At 43.9% G+C, this 22123-nt stretch overlaps 1 protein-coding gene across 1 annotated transcript in view; it reads left to right on the forward strand.

Annotated features, from left to right (window-relative positions):
* The window catches only part of PPP1R14C (protein phosphatase 1 regulatory inhibitor subunit 14C), an 81470-nt gene that overhangs the window by 50885 nt on the left and 8462 nt on the right, over window positions 1-22123 (forward strand). Inside the window, exon 3 of the mRNA XM_084778001.1 lies at window positions 718-750. Within this exon, the coding sequence (XP_084634127.1) occupies window positions 718-750 (33 nt within the window). The remainder of the gene's footprint in view (window positions 1-717; window positions 751-22123) is intronic.

A 22123-nucleotide genomic window follows, 5' to 3' on the forward strand; every position in this document is an offset into this window, starting at 1 on the left:
GTGTGCAGAAAGAGGTAAAATATCACCATTTAACGGAAGCTCTGCTCACTGAGCCATATATAATCTAGTGAGGGTTATATTTGATTTTCAAAACTTTTGATAGCACAAAAGCAAAACTTTTATCATCTAAAAGCTCTATGCAATATATCCAAACATAATACATACATACATACATATATATACATACATACATATATACATACAAACATACATGAGTGTGTGCATATGTACTCATGCTAAGGACAAAACATGGCTGCATATGAATGGCATTGTTATATCTTAGCTGACCAATTGGTACTGAAATAAAATGTGACTGTAGATAGTCAATAGTAAGCCTTGACAGTTATACAATAATAATTTTAAAATGAAATGAAAGGGCTGGAGAGAAGGCTCAGCAGTTAAGAGTACTTGCTGCTCTTCCAGAGGGCTAGAGTTCAGTTCCCAGCACCCACGTCAGTGGCTCACAACTGTCTCAACTCCAGCTCCATGGGACATTGAATATCCTCCTCTGGCCTTCATGGATACTGTATTCATGTGAACATACCCCCCCCCACACACACACTCACACACATACACACACATACACATGCACTTTAAGATAAAATAATCTAAATTAAGAAGGAGTGGCTTTTTAATTTCACCTTTAAGATGATGATTTTTTTTTAAAATCCTAATTTAAAAAAAAAAAATCCTGACTTTCTCTGTATTTAATTCTAGGAAGCTCTCGTAGACTGCTATAAACCAACAGAGGTAAGCAAATTATTCTACCTAAGCGCTGTGTTAGAATTGGCTTTTGTCAGATCAATTTGTCTGTTTTGAAAGCTAAGCTACGACAAGGGAATACAAATGACCCGTTTCCACCCATGAGTGCCTGTGTTCACGCAGCGCCGGCTTTGTTAGTTCTAAGCCTAAACCTGTTTGGTTCAGGAGGATGTTACTGGAACAGGGTGTGCTTATCTTTGAGAGAAAATCTCCACTTCACAGAAAATTGGGAGGAGGTGCAGAATCATTATAGCTGCAGAATATAGCTTATGACTTTATGGCTATGCATTAAAAAATGCTTCCAACCAGGGCTGGCAAGGTGGCTCAGCAGTTCAGAGCACCGGCTGCTTTTCCAGATGACCTGGGTTCCTTGCAGCCACAGAGCAACTAAAAACCATCTGTCACCTCAGCTCCAAGGTATTCAATGTCCTATTCTGGCATCTGTAGGTACTAGGCATGCACACGGTTTTCACACATACACACAGGCAAAAGCTTATGCATAAATTACCTTTAGTAGGAGAAAAAATGTTATGCCTTGTCTGGTTTTCTATCCAGTGGTGTAAGAAACACTGGGTACTGCAAACTAGACCAAAGCATTCGGATTAGATGATTAAAAGCAAAAGCTGGGTAGAGACGAAGGTTTCAGTCAGTTATGAAAGTATTCGCTTCCCCTCCCTAAACACTTTCAGTTTGTCCCTGCGGTGAGTCAGAGAAGTTAGAAGACCCATCAGATGTTTAGCGATCACAAAACATCAAAGTGGCGGTGGTAACTCTTCTGAGCTTTGAAGTGGTGAATTGTGGAGAAGAAAATATGCTTTTAGGAGTGCGTAAATATCTGAAGATGATCATTTGGTTTAAGGGTAGATATCAATTTGAACTACATATTTAAAGCCCTCAGTTTTGATTACATCCTATAGAAATTTAAATGTTTATTAAAAGTGTTTATGTGTGTGTGTGTGTGAACATGGTACACACTCATACTTCTGAAAACCACCATGTTATAAGGCCAAGAAAGAAAAGGTTGTCTTTGTCCTTTCCCTCTGTAGAGGCATATATTTTATATATGAAACACGTGTGTCTTTTTCCTTTCGTTTACTGTTATATTCCTAGATATATATTTATTGATTTTATTCATCTATTGGCTTTTAGGGAAAGATGATAGTTCTCTTTCTATTTACATAATTAATTTTCATTCATACCCTCAATAAACTTATATAGCAGCAGTATCTTATTAAATCAATAGTTTAAATCTATAATATTACAATTTAAACAAGTGTTTTCACTATGAAGCCAACAGTAAATAGGGCCATGGCTCCTTTCATATGTGTGTGTGTGTGTGCATCTATGTGTGTGTGCATCTATGTGTGTATGATATGTGAGTATGTTCCTGTATGTGTGTGCATATGCATGTGCACACATGCATGTGTGTGTGTGTATTTGTGGTGTGCTGTGTATGTGTGAGTATGTGTGGGTGGTACGTGAGTGTGTGCATGTGTGTGAGTGCGTATGCATGTGTGCACATGCCTGGGTGTGTGTGTTTGTGATGTGCTATGTATGTGCAAGTGTGTGTGCATGTGCATAACCCTTTGTCTTTATTTGTACATTTTTACTCATTGTTTTTATTTATTTCTTCCTCAGCTTTCTGCATCTCTGGTTATTTTCTTAATTAGAAATTTTGATGGACCCCTGAAGCTCATTTGCATCTTGTTTGTCATGTCCTCCGCCTAAACCCATCTTTCTAAAGACTTCCTGACTTGAGCTTTTCTAATGTTCCTTACTGACATCTTAAAGTGATACCTGTTTTATATCTAGCACCAGAGATTCCTTTCTGGACCAATTTCCATTTGTTTTAGTTTTTCTCTGTATTTCAGGGGTCAATTTTATTTCCTTTTTCCTTTGTGGATTTTAATCAGGAGCTTTATTTTTAACATTTTCTGTTTATTCTTGGGTCTTATTATGGGGTGAGCAGACTGCCAGTCACTTTTTATGCTGTTTTAAGTGAAATGAGATAAGGTCAGTGTAACTGTGGGCAACATAATAATATTGGTCCCTTAAGATTACATTATAGGGAGCTGTCACCATTGTTGCCACAAATGCAGAGTGTTTGCACAACAAAAATCTCACACACATTCTGGAGAATGGAGCCCCTGCTTTAAATGGTGCATGATTACTTGGATGTCTTTCGTTGTTCCCCTGGGAAGATTGAGTTTTTGTCAAAGTGATTGTTCTAACCCCCAGCTGGAAGGCTACCAGCTTGAAGTCAGGCCTCCAGGAAGAGGAAGGAGGCAGGAGAACCTCCCCCTTAGCTCTTTGGGGAATGGAGCTTCTTTATCTATGGAGTGTTGGGAAATGAATATGAATTACAACAAACTGATATTTAGAGAGCAGTTTAAAGTTGTTGTATTGGGGTAGACAAGACTGCTAGGGATGTAGCTGAGAAAAGAGATGAGGGCTGGAGCCAGGCATGGTGGTGCATGCCTTTACTCACAGCACTTGGGAGGCAGAGACAGGTGGATCTCTGTGAGTTCAAGGCCAGCCTGGTGTACAAAGCGAGGTCCAGGGCAGCTAGGGCTGTTACAGAGGGAAGCCCTGTCTTGAAAAGACCAAAAGTAAGTAAGTAAGTAAGTAAATAAATAAATAAATAAATAAATAAATAAATAAATAAGGGCTGGTCATGTCGCTCAGTGTGGAGTGCTTGCCTGGCACATGCAAGGCTGAGAGCCAGCCCTGAGCATACAAAACAAGCAATGAGCCAAGCTGACAGGTAACTGCACTATGGAGTGTAGCTACCATGTGACAGCCAGTGTGTAGTGCATAGGTTGCTATTGAGAGGGACCAGATTGGGAGGTGAAGAATGCCGACTCTTAGATACTCTGCTTTTGTTCAGTTCTCCCTTCAGATAGATGGTTATTTAGGTGAGAAGGCTTTGACTGGCACATTTATACTTTCATCAGCCCCGTAGACTGCTCTCCGAACAACCCCCTTTGTGTCCCCTGCCGTGTCTAGGGATCCAAATCTTACAGTGGCTCACAGCTATGCAGCTAAGTGAACATGGAGGGTTCTGTTACTGCAACAAAACTCTAGTTAATTTTTTTTTTTTGGTGTGTGCATTTATGTATGCCTGTTCATGTAGCTGTACATGTGGTCTCATGGAATCTAGGGGTCAACCTTGCCTGTCACTGCCCAGATACTGTCTACCTTGGCCTGGTTTTGTGGTTTGTTGGTTCTTTGAGAGAGCATCTCTCACTGTCCTGGAGCTTTCTATGTCGGCTAGGGAGGTTAGGCTGCATAGCCAGGAAGCCCTAGGGAACCTTCCAGTCTCTTCCTCCCCAGTGCTGGGATTAGCTACCACACCTAGCTGGGGATTGAACTTAGGCCCTCATGCTCTCAGAGCAAGCACTTTGCCAACAGATTTATCCCCTCAGTCTTGGGCCTTGATGTGGAGGCTTAGGGAGATTAAAAATATGCAGCCTTCAACTATTCTGAAAGAAGAGAAATGAGCTGGAGTTCATGAACGAACATCTCCAGATTCTTCTTTATTTTATTTTATTATTCACTTTACATCCCAGTCATAGCGTGCTCCTCTCCTCCCTATCCCACCCTCACTCCCTGTTTCCCTATCTGCTCTCCCCTACTCCTCAGAGAAGGGAATCCCCCCTCCTCAGCATACCAAGTTACATAAGGAATAAGCATATCCCCCCCCTTCCCCCCCCTTCCCCCCCCCCCCCCCCCCGTGACCTGGCCCGGGGCAGCCCCATGAGGGAAAAGTGGTCAAAAAGCAGGCAACACAGTCCATGGGATTCTCCTTTTTAGCTCACGGTTTCCAGGAATAGAAATGTCACAGAGTGAGGGATTCTGTTCAAGTTCATTTATCCTAATGGATCCTTCGAGAAAGATGGAGTGCTTCGCCTTTCAGTATATGCTCGTAAGACCCGGTTTTGTGCCACCTGGACTATGAGAGAAGCGTACTGGCTACTAATTTTCCTGGGGTTAAATAGCTCACATCGTTCTGACCTACATCACCCTATTTAATCTGCACAGCCATCAGGTGAAATAAGAGGGTTTGGGTAACTTGTCTCCAGGGTCAGAGCAGTAATCCAGGGAGCTTGACCCTGAGGCCTAGCACTGGGTTCAGTGCTCCGTGGTTCCATCCTGCCAGTCCTCATGAGTCCCTTGCCTTAGTGAGAGATTCATAACTTTAAAGGATGCTCTCCAAACTGAAGAAGATGCTGAATAATTAAGCATCTACCCCTTTTTTATAGCAGCCACCTCAGGAGGTACTGTCTTTGATCAAAGTTCCTTTCTATGCAGTCATGTCACTTGGACTTTGAAATGTAAACAAGGTGTCTTTGCTGGCAGAGACAGAGCTGTTTATGTCCTCTAGCTGCAGAGGCAGGGTGGGTGGGGATGAGAAGGATGGGTTTTGACTTGAGTTTTGGGGACAGAACCAACTAGTGCTGTTTCAATCAGGCTCTCGACTTCTCTGCACTTCCAATTCCTCTTGTAACGTCCTGTAAATAGAGGTACTCATAACTGTCCCCGAGCATCTCAGTAAGGGTTAGTTACAGTGATAATTTTAATAGCAGTAACAACAGCAATTGGTAATTGATTAATAAGCTTGGCACTGGTCTAATCACATATCATGTAATGAATATTTTTTATGAATGTGTTAAACATTTTTGATCATCTGTGCCTTAGTATTTTACATACTTAGGGTTTTTTTTTTCATAGCAATTTTAGATTCACAGTGTAACAGCCCAGAGGATATAAAGACTTCCTGTGTATATCCCCTCAGCCTCCTCCATTATCAACATCCACCCCCCCCCCCCAGACTGGCATGTCTGTTCTTCCATGGGACATGTGCTAGTCACCCAAGTCCATAGTCTACATTAGGGCTCACCCTTGTTCTTGTACCTTCTGTAGGTTTTGAAGAGTCTGTGCTCATCATAACTGCCTTACAGAATAGCTTCCCCACCCTGCATTCTGCCCTCCTGTCCCCTTCTCCCTTTCAGCCCCACACAACACTGGCCTCTTTGCTGTCTCCGTAGTGTCCCCAGGTTGTCATCCAACTAGAGTCTTACGATATGTCACTTCCACAGACTGGCTTTCCTCTTACTCATCTGTTCCAGTCTCCCCCATGTCTTTCCATGGCTTGATACGTCACTCTGCTCTTAGCTGTAGATGATGACATGTCTATACATAGCGCTCACCAATGGAAGGATGTCTCAATTGTCTTCCAGTCTTGGCAATGCTCCTCTGAATACTCTTGTGCAGGCTCCTGGAATGGTAAGTTTCCATGTATTGGGGGGCAAATTCCAAGGAACATGGATTGTATCGCAAGACTGTATTTGGGTTTGTAATAAACTATGAAATCCTTTCATTCTCATCAGGAAGGAATGTTCCTCCTGCCCCAAACGATGCCCAACATTTGGTGCTCTGGACGGTTGGCCATTCCTAGAGGTATACAGTGATACTCCACTGTTTTCATCTAAATTTCCCTACGACATGTAATCTGGAGCATCTAATTTGTGTGCTCATTTGATACCTATGCATTTCATTAGGTGAGAGGTATCTAGTGGGGTCTCTGGTTCTTTATTATTATTATTATTATTATTATTAAACTGGGTTTTTCTTTGTTTTTATTTTTTGCTGCTCTTGGGTTTAAAGCTGTACTTATTTTATTTTAATTTTATGTGTCTGAGTTTTGTCTGCATGGTGTGCCTACAGCGACTTAAAAGAAGACTTCAGAATCCCTAGAGCTGGAGTTACAGGCAGCTGTGAGCCACTATGTGAGGTGCTGGGAACCAGACCCAGGTCTCTGGTAACAGCAGCAAGTATTCTCCTAACTGCTGAGCCGTTTCTCCAGCTCCTGTCATTGAATCTTAAAAATCCTTTGTGGCTGGGCTCTAGGTCCTTGGTAGAATAGTGGTGTGTTATACACCAAGGAGAGAGTGGGAAAGAGATAGATTATTCTGGCCTCCGGGATTTTATTAACTGGTATGTCTCTTGAAAGTCTTTTCTCCCGCTCTTCATTCTCTTCACAGTGTCTTTTATAGAACAGAGCAGTTTATTTTAATGAAGCCCAGCTTATCGATCCTTCCTTGTACAAATTTTTTTTTCCTTTGTTGGTGTTCCTAACACTCACCACTATGGACAATCGTTGCTGCTTTCTCCCATATGTTTTACTGGAGTGTTTTTTTTTTCACATTTAGATCTATATTTGGTCCATCTGAGTTAATCTTTGAGGAGAGTGGAAAGCTGTATCTACAGTATGGCTTTTATCTTGAATGAGCTTGCCCAGTTGTGTCAGGACAATTTGTTGAGAAGTTTATTCTTGTTTTACCCTATTGCCTTTGATCCTTTATCAAAGATTGGTTCATTGTATTTCTGCAGTTCTATTTCTGAGCTATCTATTCTGTGTCATGGATAGCTTTTTCATTCTTTCATAATACCACAGTTTCCATTACTTGAGCCCCATAGTAAGTCTTGAAGATAGATAGCATCAGCTCTCTGGTGGCATCCTTCCATTGGTGTTGTGATAATTGTTGTCAGTCACGTGCCTCTGCACTATAGGATCTGCTGACAATAACCACAAAAGAACATACTGGGAGTTTTGAGTGAAATTGCATTCAATCTGTAGGTCAAGTCAGGGAGAAACAACATTTTGAAAACAGTGTTTCTGCTTTCCACTAAGACTGGAACTCCCCCATCTTAGTTTTTTTTTTCCTTTATTGCTGTGGTAAAATAACCTCACAAAAACAAACTAAGACAAGAAAGTTTATCTTGATTCACAATTCATTATATAATCCAATATGGCAGGGAAGGTGATATCGTGATTAGGGACTCTTTCTGGTTACTTGGTGTAGAGTGATCAGTATGGCAACCTGCTGGAGTTGGTAAGATTTGAGGAAGGTATGAGCAGCTACTACCAAGCCAAGTCGAGTCTCTTTTCTTATTTCTGTCTCTTGTTGGATTTTCAAATCTTAGGATCTCATAGGTGTGCCTCCATTAAAATATAGAGGTAATAGACAGAAAATGTGCTTAGGACATGCAGGAAGGGTCTGCCTTGTGGACAACAGGGAGTGGCAAGGCCAAGGGTGGGCTGTTCTGAGAAGTTTCTGCTTCTACCTGAAGGTGCCCATGCCACTGTTCGAGGTAAACATCAGTGCATCAGGTTTAGATGTCCTTTGCTCTCCCAGCAGTTATGTTACAAGCTTGCCTTTGAACAGTCAAGGCCTGTCTGTTGCTATGCAGCCAGAGGTCCCCAGGATGATTCAGCCTGTGAGGCAGTGATGACAAGAAGCACTTCCAGGTCCTAGTCATCTGTGGGGTCGTAGAAATGTCAGAGCCATGCCACAGTAAATGTGCTTTGCTAGGATGCTCTCTCCGTGCCTGCTATAGGAATCAAATCTGTCTTTGTTTGGGCCTGATGACATGCTTCACTTCGAAGGGCTTTGGTGGCGGTCGTGGTTAGCTCATTGTGTTTGTATCTAGCTGTGTAGCATCATAATCTGCCTCGTATGTTGTTATCTGGTTTATGCTGACGAGAAATGACCCACAGCCTTTCTTGAGCTGGTTAGGGTGGAGAGATCATCTGAACAGAATATTGACAGCACAGAGAAGCTGTGGGGGTGTCTGGAGGGGGCACGGCCGTTGCTTTAGCACAACTGCCTTATTCATTTGTTCAGCAGATGTTTACGGACTATCGCTAAACCCCAGCCAGGGACGCGGCAATGGATACTCACAGCTATTTGAGAAGCCATCTCTTTAGAAGAGAACATTGATGAGACATTAAATGCTCATCAGCACTTCTGTAAGTGAGGAGCCTGAGTGGCTGCTGGAACACGGCTTAGAGGAACTGCATTCCAGTGCTGCCACCACTGGTGTGAAGGCCCCGAGGTTCTGTAGAGTAACAGGGCAGTAGAGTCAAAAGGATTCGATTAGCAGTGAGATACACACGAGGCGTTATTAAATAGCTTACAGGATCCTGGTCCCTGAGTCTCCTGGCTGTTCATTGCACATTTTCATATATACTATTTTATTTTGTTTTGAGTTTTTTTTTCTAGACCAGGCTAACCTCGAATTCACTATAGAGCTGAGGATGACCTTGAAGCTCCAATTCTCCTGCCTCCGCCTGCTGAGTGCTTAGGTTATAGGTGCGCACCATGCTGGGCTTGTGTGGTGCTGGGGGTTGAATCTAGGTCTCAAGGTTGATAAGCTAGCATTGTGCCCACTAAATGACATTCCCCAGCCTCCTCCTACTCTTTATGCCCCAGGCGTCCCTGCCCAGCTGGAGCTGGCATTTGGACCAACATTTAAAATAAGCCCAATGCTCTCTCTTCCCCTTGCTGCTTCAATCTGTACTCCTACAAGGTGAGCACTGGTTCCCTGCCAGGGTATCCATAAAGCCCACTGTGGAATAAAACCAACCCAGGAGTTTTCCCTGACCTCTAGTCATGGCACAAAGGTCTAGGTCCATATCCTGTCTATTCAGTACTCTGCAAGGTTACAGAACAATTCACAAGACTGTCCCCACTGCAAAACCAATTGCAGGTCTAGGGGTGTGTCGGGTCAGCTCTGCGTTTGGTGATTCACCAGAGGAGCCCACAGAGTCTCTGAAATCTGTTGTATGTATTATTCTGTTTCACTAATAAAGATTACGGATTAGAATTGCAGAAGGGAAGAGATGCAGGGAATCAACTGTGGGAACCTTCCAGACATAGCTGGCTGCTAGTTTTCTCCGCCCAGTAGAATGGACAGTTGATTTTGTCAGGGGGGATGTGTGACATTATGTGTACAGTATCAACATGGGAGGCTCATCTGAGTTTAGGTGTCCAGATTATGTCTGGGGCCTCGAATGTGTTGACATGATTGACCACCAGGATGGCTGATCTCAGTCCTCGGGTGACACTCATGGACTCAAAAGTCCCACTTGAAATCACTTTATTACACCATCTTGGGCCAAAGTAAATCAAAAGATTTGTTGAGGAAGACATCCTAATGGAGGTGACCTTTCAGGGGGTGACAGCAGAGGGCAGACCTATTCTTTGCTACATTTTCTTAGAGCCCAGGTGAGCCAAGGGCAGTGACAATGGTGGTGATGGTGATGACAACAATGACAGTACCAACGGGAAAGAGCAGATTCCTTCACAGGAAAAGGCACCTACATCTTGATTTTGGATACTTGCCACCCCCAGTTGATGATGTCATTTTCTTTGTGCTTGGAGTGGAACTAGGGACCTTGCTCATGTGAGGGGAGCACTGTACCACTGAGCCATGTCCCCAGCCCTAAAGCACAACTTATATAAAGCACTGGGTCTAGTTGACATTTTCTAATGATTGATGGTAACTTTATGGCCTATCATTATTATTAAATTCAAAATGATTACTCTTACCTTAAACAAAACCTCACTTCTCATTGTGTGTTTAGAATTACATGGACATAAATAAATAGGAATTAGAGACTATTGAACATGTAGCATTTGAGATTTCTATATCTTTGTCAGAGATGATCAGGATAAAAAGAAAAGAGGTATTTGAAATTATTACATCCCTCCAGTGCCATGGTGATTAGTCTGAACTTGTAGCCACACTACAAGCCATCTAGAGAGAGGAGAGAAACTCCGAGAGTCATGTAAATTGAGCCTTTCTTAGGACAGAGGTATGGCCCTGAAGCATCTGTGCTGGGCCTTGGCTACAGAGGTAGACTTACTGTATTTTTCGGACTATAAGACGCGCCTGACCATAAGATGCACCCAGTTTTTAGAGCAGAAAAACAGTAAAACCAACAATCAGATCATAAGGTGCACCACACACGCGCGCACGCACACACACACACACACACACACTTTTGGGAGGGAAAAGTGCATCTTATGGTCCGAAAAATATGGTATCCTCTGATCACTGTCCTTCATAGGCAGCCCACAGAAGCCACTTACACCTCAACTTTTTCACTTTTAAAGGCACTCTCTAACCGCCCCAAGGGGACACAGTATGGTTTCCATGGGAACCTGTGCTTCCTAAATTGCAGTTCTGGGAGCCCAAATAAATGCTCATTTGCTTTGCAAACCACCACCTAATGGTTAAATTACTTTACTCTCTTTAGTTAGAAAGTGAGAGATTATAATTTCATTTGTTCTGGCCAGTTGATGATTTTTCCATGGCTGGAATATTTATGTGGACTTTACTTCCTGTTGCTTGAATTGTGAATGCAAAGATTCCAAGAAATCCGTTAGTAAGCAAAGAAAGTGTTGCACATCCTAAGGCTGAAATTGTGGAGTGCAGGTGACCGCCTTTGCTGTATGCAAACATGGGTGGGTTTCACACAAAACAAAAACAAAAACAAAATTCATCCAGGAGCAGAGGTTGAATCTGAGATTAAATGGACCATACTCACAGCAAAATGAATTAACCTCCTAAGGCAGACAGTCCAGAAGTCAAGAAGACATGGCCTGTGTCCGCGGCTTCAAGTTAACGAAGGGAAATCAAAACCTGACTGTGGTTAAGGCCTTCAGGAATTTACGTTGGCAGAAGTCATTTGACAGCAGCCATGACAGACCTCCCCTGAAGCAGCATCCATAGCCTCTTCTCAGATAAGGAAAAGCAGGGTCAGTTGTTGTGTGCCCTGCCAGCTCATGGAACAGTAACCCTCCACCGGTCCCCATATAAAGTGGACATTGACTGAATGGAGCTTGTTGTAGGGCTGTGACTATATCCAGAATCCCCTAGGCTGGGCACATCTGGATGTATTACAGTGATTCACTGTTTCCCGCCTAGTCTCCTATGCAACTCACACGGTCAAGGTAATGCCATTTCTATGTGATTTTTTTTTGTGTGTGTGATCATGTCTAACTGGTTCTCCAGGTGACAAAGTTTTGTTATTTTGAACAGTTTTCAGGTGTGACCATCACCTGTATAAAGAGGTGAGTCCTAGCCTTCCGTTTTTCTCATTTACCTCAACTTTGGTGAGTTGGGAAGTTCTTCTGCCCTTCACTCTGCACCTACATTGTTGGATTCTTACGTTGGCTACTGGTTCAGTTAATTTTCTGTTGCTGTGATAAACATCATAGCAAAAAGTGTCTTGGAGAGGAAATGGTTTATTTTACCTTGTAGGTTATGGAGCAACATGAGAGGAAGTCAGGGCAGGAAGTGGAAGCAGGAACTGATGCACAGGCCATGGTGGAGTGCTGCTTACAGGCTTGGTCCTTATGCTTTGCTCACCCTGCTTGCTTATACAACCCATGGCCACCTGCCCAGGGGTAGCACCATCCACAATGGTCCCTTCCACACCAACCATTTCTCAAGAAAATGACCCACAACCTTACTGATCTGATAGAAGTATTTCTCGGCTGAGTTTCTCTCTCTCCAGCCAACTCTAGTTTTCATCAAGTTAACAAGATTCTAGCTAGCACAGACTTGTGATTGAAGCCACCTGTGGTAAACAGCTGGAATCCCAGTACTTGAAAGGCTAAGGCAGAAGATGGATGAATCTAAGTTTAGCCTGGACTCTGGCTCACAAAACAAGCAAAAACAAAAGCAAGCAACAATGACTAAAACCAAACCCAAACCCTAAAGAAACCTTTAGACTCTTAGTAAAGTTGACAGTGACTTGGGTCAGGGGCAGGTAGCAACAGTCAACATGCCAGTTTTAGGGTCATGATTATTCTTGGGAGTAAAGAGGGGAGCACACGCAGCTATGTGTGCATTGGCTGGGTTTGTGGTGCCTCTGTATCTCACCCTTAAGAATTTTCATCTGCTCCCCCTCTCTACTCTCAGTCTCTATGCGCTGCCTCAGGGGCGGGTAGTATGTTCTAGAAAAACAGGCTGTAAAGCCATAGTTCTTCCAGGAACACTTTGTTAGAGCTTACCTCACTGGCACACTTACTGTGGCTGGTGACACCATTCTCCAGGGAGTGACATTTTAGAGTCTGTGTATTGGGAAATACTTCTAATTAAAGACTTACTATTTGGGATCTGGTCGGCTTATTTCTTTCTAAGTGACTCAGGATGCTGGAAAGGCTGACCTAGGTGTGGTTTATGAATAGAACAGAGATTTGTTACTTTGCTATTTTCCAGGGACCTATCTTCAGAGCATCGGATTGTCGCCAATGAGCATAACAGATTAATTACTTTGAGTGACCAGAAAAGGCCCCCAGACACCTGGCTATGGTGATAATTACAAAGCACGCATCCATCTGCTGCCTCTGGCACAGGCTGGGGCAGGCGCATGTGTGGTCATGGGTGGATGCTGAAAGCCAAAGGGCCCAGACGGGATCTGGAGAATAAGGTCTCAGAGTAGAAGTGGTATAAACTCTGGAGCTAGAAAGGGCCTTCTGTTCTCGGAGCTGCTGCCAAGTTTCCTCGGGCCAGAAGTTAACTTTCCAAGCTCCCTGAGAAAGCTAGCCTTTCTGTGGCTGTTGATTCCCTTCCCCGCTCCTTCCCTGCCCTGCCCTGCCCTCCCCTCCCCTTCCCTACCATCCCTTCATCTCCCCTACTGTCCTGTCCCCTCTCCTCCTCCACTCTTCCCTCCCTTTTTCCTCTCATTATAATAAAATAGCCTAGACACCACCCTTCCCTTACTCTCCCAGACTCATTCCTTATCCAGGTCTAAAAAACCACCCTGAGAGCCTTCAGGGTTCTTCAGGTCACTGGATAATTTCAACAATTTTCTCCCTAACGGACATCAAAGACACTAGGGTCTTTGTGCCCATCCTCTCTTTTTTTTTTAAAAAAAAAAATCTATGTTTTTTATTTTATGTGTGCGAGTGTTTTGCTTGCTTGCATGTCTGTTCACCACAAGCATGCCTGGTGTCCATGGATAACAGAAGAGGCCACTGGGTCCCCTAAAAGTGGAGTTACGGGCAGTTGTGAGCTGACATGTGGGTGCTAGGAACCAAGCCTGGGTCCTCTGCAAGAGCAACAGCACTCTTAGCTGCAGAGCCACCATCTCTGGCTCCCCGTACCCTTCGCTTTACCGCCATGCCACAATTGTATCGCTCGCTCACTCACTTACTCAGGCCATTCTCTGCAGGTCTTTGCAGGGCTTCTCCTAACGTCTTGACCAAACAGCAAAAGTGAACAAGGTTATTGTGACCACACAGGAGTGACAAGTATACACAGAGATTATATTCTATGGTCTTTTTCAATTTATAATAATATTTTGCAAATTTTCTTTTTTTTTTTTCCACCTTGCTTATTTTACCTAACATTAGTATTAATGCAGTGGGTTGTTCATTCTTCATCAAGTTCTTTTATTGTATAACATTCTTTTTTTTTAAACATATTTTTATTTATTGTTAGTATGTGGCACTCGTATGGCAGGCAGAGGACAGTGTTCGGGAGCTGGTTCTCTCCGACCACCTTGTTGAGGCGAGGTCTTTTGTAATGCCATGAAGAGACCATGCTGTATGTTTCAGCCTGGCTAGCCTATGAGTGTCTTGGCTGTTTCTACTGTCTCTGCCTCTCATTTCACTGTAAGAGTGCCAGGACTGCAGATTAACACCACAGCATCCAGCTTTTTTAGCTGTAGAGATTCTGGGGCTCAAACTCAGGTCACAGGCATGCTCAGCAATTGTTTTTATCTGGCCAGCCACGTGTAGCATTCTTTTCCCCCCTCATTTATTTATTGTGTGTTTTTATGCATATGCCATGTTGCATATACATATGTAGAGGTCAGAGGAAAGCTTTCAAAGGTCAGTTTGCTCCTCCTGTCACTATTATAATTATCCATTCTTCTACTGGTAATTGCTTGGATTGTACTCAGCTTTTAGTTAATGAAATTATTATTGCTGTTATGATTATTATTATCATCATTATTATTTTCTCACGTACATGCATGTCTTTAAGGAATATAGCAGGAGGTGGTGTTCCTCATGGAGTTTGGGCTGACTTCATGCTTACGAATAAGTGTGTGGATTTCTTTTACCCTCATTATTACAATGCCTAAAATTATTAAACTTTTAAGATTTGGCTAACCTAATGAGATCTCAATGTTTCAGTAGATCTTTCATGGCTGTTGGCTAGGAAGACTGGACTCTTTTGCAGGGTGGGGTGGGGTACGTGTGCTTAACTAGCAGTGTGGTGTGTGTGTGTGTGTGTGTGTGTGTGTGTGTGTGTGTGTGTGTGATTATATGTGTGTTTCTTTAGGAATATCCATTTCAAAGTTGTTGTCCATATTTTTTTTGGAATGTTGGCATTTTCAATATTGATTTTTAAAGAATTCTCTATACACATGTATATTCAGGATAACAATCCAGACTAGAGTTTATTTTGACTTATGATGCCTGTTCTCTACAGGAAAAAGCTTAGGATGAACTAAAATAGAAATGTGAGGCATTTTTTTAGATACAAAGGTGCTAGGGGAGGGTGGCGGGAGAACCCAAGGTCATTTAGCAAAAGTGCTGACTGAAAGATAAAGAAAAGATTTGGGTTGTTTTTAAACAGAAACTAGTTTGAAAGGTAGAGAAAAGGGTGAAGCTTCACATTTACTCTGGCTAGTGTGGTGTCACTGGAGCTCAGATTCAACAGAAAGAGCTGGAAGTGGGAGGCTGTGGCGGGGAAGTGCCTGCTGCACAGCTCTGTGCACGCGTGCGTGCTGGCGTGTGCCTCGTGCCTGTGTGTGCGCTGTGGTGGCTGTTGAGAAATGCTGCTGAGTGGATATTTCCACATTCTCTTCCAGCTCTTCATGAAAAGGAGCAAGCACACTCACTTGTAACCCCTTGAGAGGGAAAGCTACTTGTCCCAAAGTGGCTTGGAGCAGCTGATTCTTCCTTCAGATTGTGGAAGGAGAGGAAAAGGCAGGACTCTCAGGAACTGTGGCCCTCAGTTCAGATGTGCTGGGAGAAGCTAGTGTGAGTCCTCTCACAGGGACAGGCTCTATGTCCACTGGGAGGAACATTTACTCAGCTGTGGTCATTGGTGGCTGGCTAGGAAAACACTTAAAAGGTGTTTCGCATGGATGCTGTCTTATTTTTTTACCTGGCTCCATTGCAAACCTTCCAGACACAGTGTGGGGAGATGAGCTGCATTTTCTTAGTGTACTGCGCTCTCTGGGAATTTGTATAGCTCACGTCCTGGTCCAGTCTATGCTGTTTTGTCAGAATATTCGAAAAAAATAAGTATAAGGGTGGGATGTCCAGGAGCATGGTGCTGGCCTCTGTCAGGGGCCCTTTTGAAGGGTTGACATAGCTCAGAAGAGCCAGAGAGCACAGGAGAGGGACAGAGGCAAGGGAGGGCCAATCTCTCTGAGACAGCCCTTTCTCAGGGTAACTCAGGATGACTAATCCACTTGCAGGATAACTAATCAATGATCGAGATAAGTAATCCACTTTTCGGATCATGGCTTTAATCCACCCTGAGAACCTCACAGCCCTGCTCACCTCTTCTGGGTTATATCTCTTTACACTGTCATAACAGGAACTAAAATTCAAGATGAGTTTGTTGGGCATGATCAAACCATAACAGACTGAACATAGTCTTAAGCTTTGGTATAGAGGTATTGATCATGGTGGTGGTATTACATGGACTTTTTGGTGCAACCTTTTTTGTTGCAGGGTGGAGTGATTTATTTTACTCCCATTGTTAGTGGCTTCCATCCTGAAGCACCAATCCTTATGTCCTTGATAAGCCACCCTGGCAGTAGGAGTGTATTGCCGAGAAACATCTTTATGTCCTGGTTATCAGGGAAGAAAGGATCAAGAACAAGATATTTTTAAATACAAAATATATGCCACATAACAGATATGCTCTTGAGAAGTTTATTATTTGAGAGGGAGAGCAGGGAAGTGGAGGGCACCCCAGAGAGAAACCCCAGACAGAGACAGAGACAGAGAGGAAGAAGAGAGCAAGAGAGACAGGAAGAAAGAGGCCAGATGGGTTTGTCCTTTTATATACTTCTGGGCAGAGGCACATCTACTAGCAAGTATGTAAAGATGTCATAGGTTGCTAGGCAGACTGGGGCAGTATGCTAACAGATATCCCATTCTTCCAGCTTGGTCCCACCTCCAAAAGTCTCTAGCACTTCTCAAAATAGTCCCACTATCTGGGACCATGCTTTTGATATAAGAGCCCTTGGGGGAACACTTTATCGCCGACCAGTGACAGCGATGACAGTGGTAACAAGAGTGAGTGTTTGCACAGCACTGCCTATGACCTGGCTCTTCCTGAGCATATTTCACATGTGAACTTGCTTTGTCCTTCCAGAAAACCCTTTTCATTAGCATACCCTCTCGCTTACAGGAAGAACACTCAGTAAGTGGTTGCTGTGTGTCTTTTTCCTGGGGAGACAAGCAAAGGTCTATTTACCTCAGATAGGACACTAAAAACAGCAAAGAAAAGAGTCCCCTACACCCAGCACAGGGAACCTGTGACCCTATCAGGGTTGCTTGTAAAACTCAAAGGAAGCTGTGTTGTTGAAATCCCCCTCAACATAATACCGTGACAGGATCTTGTGAGCCTGGTAACTTCTTCTGGAATGTGGCTCTTTACACGAGATCCTATGTTCCCTACAAGAGCGGATGTTTCCAGCTGGAGGACTCAGTACACAAGGGTGCTCAACATTTGAACCCAGCCATTCGTGGACCAGAGTCACCTACCCTGGCCATAGAACTGTTTCTTGCTCAGTGTTTATAGAGCGACTCCTTTCTTCTAAAATAAACTGCTGTGGCTTTTCCAGGCATTTGTTTCAAAGAGTCCTGTGTTTATAGCCTAAGGTCTTTATCTTCTATTCAGTTTCCAGTCTTCAGGACCCCGGGCTTCCACCTCATTAAATGCCATAAGAAGCTGTCTCCTGTGACCATAGTTTACCCTGTCCTCTCCAGCTGTCCTATCGCCACACTGAACAGCGGGAGGATTCTGAGGTGATATCATGTGTGTCTTAGGTGGTATTTTGGGAACATTTGGCCAAAACCTGCTGAAGCAGTCAGAGATAAAATACAGTTTATCTTGAAATATGGCTCAGAGCAAATGTTGGTTTGCCTTGTAAAAATTGTGTCAGTTAACCAAAATAGTCTTTCAATGGTAAAGAAACTAGAGTGGTCAGATCTTTAAAAAACAAAACAAAACAAAAAACAAAACAAAACAAAAAAACACTGGGAGATGGCAGGCTAATACTAGTTTCTTAAAGAGAGAAAGAAGGGGGAAGTGGGTAGAAAACAAATCCTTACTCCAAAGTGCGCTCTCTCTCTCTCTCTCTCTCTCTCTCTCTCTCTCTCTCTCTCTCTCTCTCTCTCTCATCCCCTCCCTCCCTCCCTCTTTCCACCTCCTCTTTTCTTTTCTTTTAAATATTTTGAGACAGGGTCTCAAGGTGTAGCCCTGGCTTGGAACTCATTATGCAGATCAGGTTAGTGTTTGAACTCATACAGATCCGCCTCCCTCTGTCTCCCAAGTGCTGAGGTCAAAGGTGTGAACACCATGTCCCAGAGTAGCCATTTTTGATTCTGCAACCCTTAATTCACCAAGCGTTTCATCTTTAGTAAACTCTTAGAACCATGACACTTGTTTGCCCTAGAGAGAGAGAGAGAGAGAGAGAGAGAGAGAGAGAGAGAGAGAAGAGAGAAGAGAGAAGAGAGAAAGAGACAGAGAGAGAGAGAGAGAGAGAGAGAGAGACAGACAGACAGACAGACAGACAGACAGACAGACAGAGACAGAGTGAGTGAGCGAGTCCAGTAGATGATCCAGGTGCTGGCTGACGTGAGTTGTCTCTCTGCCCAGTGGACCTGTGACACACTTAGCACTACCTCATGCTTCCTTTGATGGACCTGTTTCTGTAGCTTCCTCCCCAGCTAGCCTAAGAGCCCCTGGAAAACAGGGTTTCTAGCCACCTCTACCCTATGCCTCAGTCCATAGGGAAGAATCTTCAATGGAGTCCACTTACCGTCAAGTGCAGGCCAGCCTATATTTAACCGATCCAGATGGCCATTGAAAATCCCACATTCAAATATTTGCCTTATGACTTCAGACAGGTAACTTGTAATGAAGTAGAATATTAATCACTGTTTTCTAACAGTAGGTGTGTCCAGCCCACCCAAGACCAGATCCCAGTACAGAATGTATACCCACCAGGGAGTACCCTATCTACCACCACTCAGCCATGTCACCAGGGAATGGAAGTCCCCAAAAGAAATGCCCCCCAAAAGAATGCATTACCCCTTTTGAGTATTGCAAAAGTCACATCCTCTGTGGCTAGGGAGTTGCCTTGAATGACCTGTCACTTTCCTATGGGAATCCTGCAGCTTGCAGTGGAAGCAGCCTGTGTCCATCTTTTCTCTCAGCATGCTGAGTGCATGAGGCTTAGTAGAGAGAAAGCCACACAAAAGCAGCAGTGAATTGCTGGACTTAGAAACAGAAACAGCCCGTAGTTTTAAAGCATTTTTAAATTTATTTTTTATTTCATGTGCATTGGTGTTTTGCCTACACAACTATGTCTGTATGGGGTTGTGGGGTCACCCTGAACTGGAATTATTGACAGTTGTGAGCCGCCATGGGTGCTGAGTATTGAACCCGGGTCCTCTGGGAGAGCAGCCCGTGCTCTTAACCACTGAGTCATCTCTCCAGCCCCCAACCTGTATTTTTAAATAAAAGGCACACAGAACACTTGCCAGTATAGAAATTCTCTGAGTCATAAAGCAAATAATACATTGCCAAGGATTCAAGTCATACAAGTATGCTCTTTGACAACAGTGGTTTAGTCGGAAGTCAGTGGTGGAAAGCTGCCTAGAAAGCTCCCCATTATATGCGAACCAAGCCACACATTTCCTAATAACTCACGCCCCAAAGAAGGGAATGAGAAGGTATTTTGAATGGAACCAAACTGCTGTTAAGGCAGTGCTTAGAGGAGAGTAAACTGTACTAAATGTCTTTGCTACAACATGTCTTAAGTCTGTCTGAGGCTGTGGCTCAGTTGGTAGAGGGCTTGTCTAGCATACACAAAGCCCTGGTGTGGTGGTATTTGCCACCACATCTCAGCTTTAGGGATGTGGAGGCAGGCAGGAAGATCAGGAGTTCAAGGTCATTCTCAGATGCTCAGTGAGCTTCATGCCACTTTGGGTTACATAAAAATCAGATTAATTAATTAATTTAAAATCTAATTAATTAGTTAGTTAATAGGTAATGCAATTTTCTATGAGCTTATCTCATCTTGTCCTCAGATAGATGGATGCACCCTTGAAAGAACTGACCAGGTTAGTAGAGAAGGTGAGCCAGAAGCCAGGTAGAAGGACACACATTCAGTTATTGCTTGTATGCTTTTTTTTTTAGGGGGGGAATGTATATACTGAGTTAAAAGCTAGGCAGTGCTGTGCCTGACAGGAAGAGGATAGCTGAACTCACGCCCTTGTGGTCACAGACACCCCAAACGAGCAAATATTTAGACACAGCAACCACCCTTCAAATTCCAGCATATCCTCCTTCAGAGAAGCGTGAGCCCAAGCATTCTGCTCACTGTCACCAATCATCGCGGTCTGTGCTGTCTGTGCCCCCTGACTCTCACCATTAATCTTCCAAATTGTCAGCAAATGGTGATGCATCTCTTTGGCAATTAAATTAAATGTGATGAATATTAATGGGAAGTCTCTATGTTTCATGCCTGGCTGTGAAAGACAAACAAGGATGCCCCGAGGGTCCTGTGTAAAACTGCGTTTTGAAATCTATGTGCAATTATAAAAGTGAACAGAGGCATGGGAACGGGGCTTCAGTTCCTATGTAGGGTTATACTGAGTAGGGGAGGGGTAATTTTAAGCCCCACAGGGTGGGGGTGGGGGACAACAAGAGAGCCGTGGGGTGACAGGAAATGAAGAATGGGAGTGTGGCATAGACTGTGGCATACTCTTAGAAAGAGGTCTGGAGGAGTGAGGCCTCAGGGACTTTCTGGAATAGTGTGAGCTGTGGCAAGTAGGAGTGTCTGTGCCAGAAGACACCGACCTGCCTATGTCAAGGCCCAGGGACACAAGGCTAGACAACAGAGTAGATGTAACTCTAAGCACTCCTGTGTTTTAAAAGGGAGCATGGCGGGGTGGAGAGATTGCTCACTGGCTGAAGTGCTTGCTGAAGAAACAGGAAGGCTTGATATGGATCCTCCTCACCCTTGGGGAAAAAAAAAACTGGGCACAGGAAACTGTTCCTATTGCCCCTGTGGTGAAAGATAGAGGCAGGAGGATGCATGGAGCTTGCCAAGCAGCCAGGCTAGCTGATTGTGTGAACTTCAGAAGTAGTGAGGGACCCTGTGTCAAAAAATACCGTGGAATGTGACAGAGGAGGACACCTGCTGCTTTTTGGCCTATAAACACATACAGACACACACACACACACACACACACACACACACACCCCAACCACAATAGAAGAACTTAGGGTAAGGGTGGGAAGTTTGAAGAGAGGAGAATGGTGTAAGAATCACGTATCTCTTGTTTAGTACTGGGGGCAGGTGTGACACTCCTTCGAGAAGCCGTATTTCACAGTGTCGAGGACCAGAATGTCGAAACGAACCTTGATTTCAACAGAAGCTCTTCAGCCTTTGGTGAACGTCTCGAAGCAAGTGTCGTCTTTGGCTTGGTACAGTAGAGATGCTTGCCCACGGACTTGTGAAAGCTAAATATTTGCGAAGGCCTTAGGACTAAGTACCAGGTGGCACTCGGATTCTCATTTTGGAGTTTACAGTATGTACTGAGCCTCACCTCTTTTAGTTCTGTTAAGAACTGAAGACAGAAAGTGTCTACCATGGAATGAAAAATTATATGTACTAGTGTTGATTCCCAAAGTACAGGTGGCACTGGTTTTAGCCTGTGCATATGAAAGCACCTATTGAAATCTCAAGTTGTCCTTTAGAATCAGCCGGTATGACAGAGACAATCCTGGAGCCTAGACCAAGTGGCTCTCTGACACTACAGTATGTCCCCACACCATCAGCGCACTTACCCATTCAGACTAGCTGGATCTGAGTTTAGTAGTAGGCTTGGAAGTTCCTACTTTGTTGGCGAATAGCATGGTCACATTCCTATCTATGACGAGGAAAAGCATTTCTTGCACTGACTATCTTAGTTACTGCTCTATTCATGTGAAGAGACAGCATAACCAAAGCAACTTAGAAGAGAAAGACTTTAGCTGGGCTTATGCCCATCATGGCTGAGGGTGGTAGAAAGTGGGCATGGTTCTGAGGAAGTAGCCAAGAGCTTGCATCTGACCTGAAAGTTGGAGGCAGAGAGAAGGTACGACTGGGCCTAGAGTGGGCTTTTGAAACCTTAAAGCCAACCGCCAGTGGTACACATCCTCCAACAAGGCCAAACCTCCGAGCACTTCCCAAGACAGTGGACAGAGGATTCAAATACATGAGCCGATGTGGGCATCTCATTCAAACTGCATTCCACAT

This window comes from Acomys minous, assembly GCF_964271855.1.
Source record: "Acomys minous genome assembly, chromosome: 3".
In the NCBI taxonomy this organism is placed as follows: domain Eukaryota; kingdom Metazoa; phylum Chordata; class Mammalia; order Rodentia; family Muridae; genus Acomys; species Acomys minous.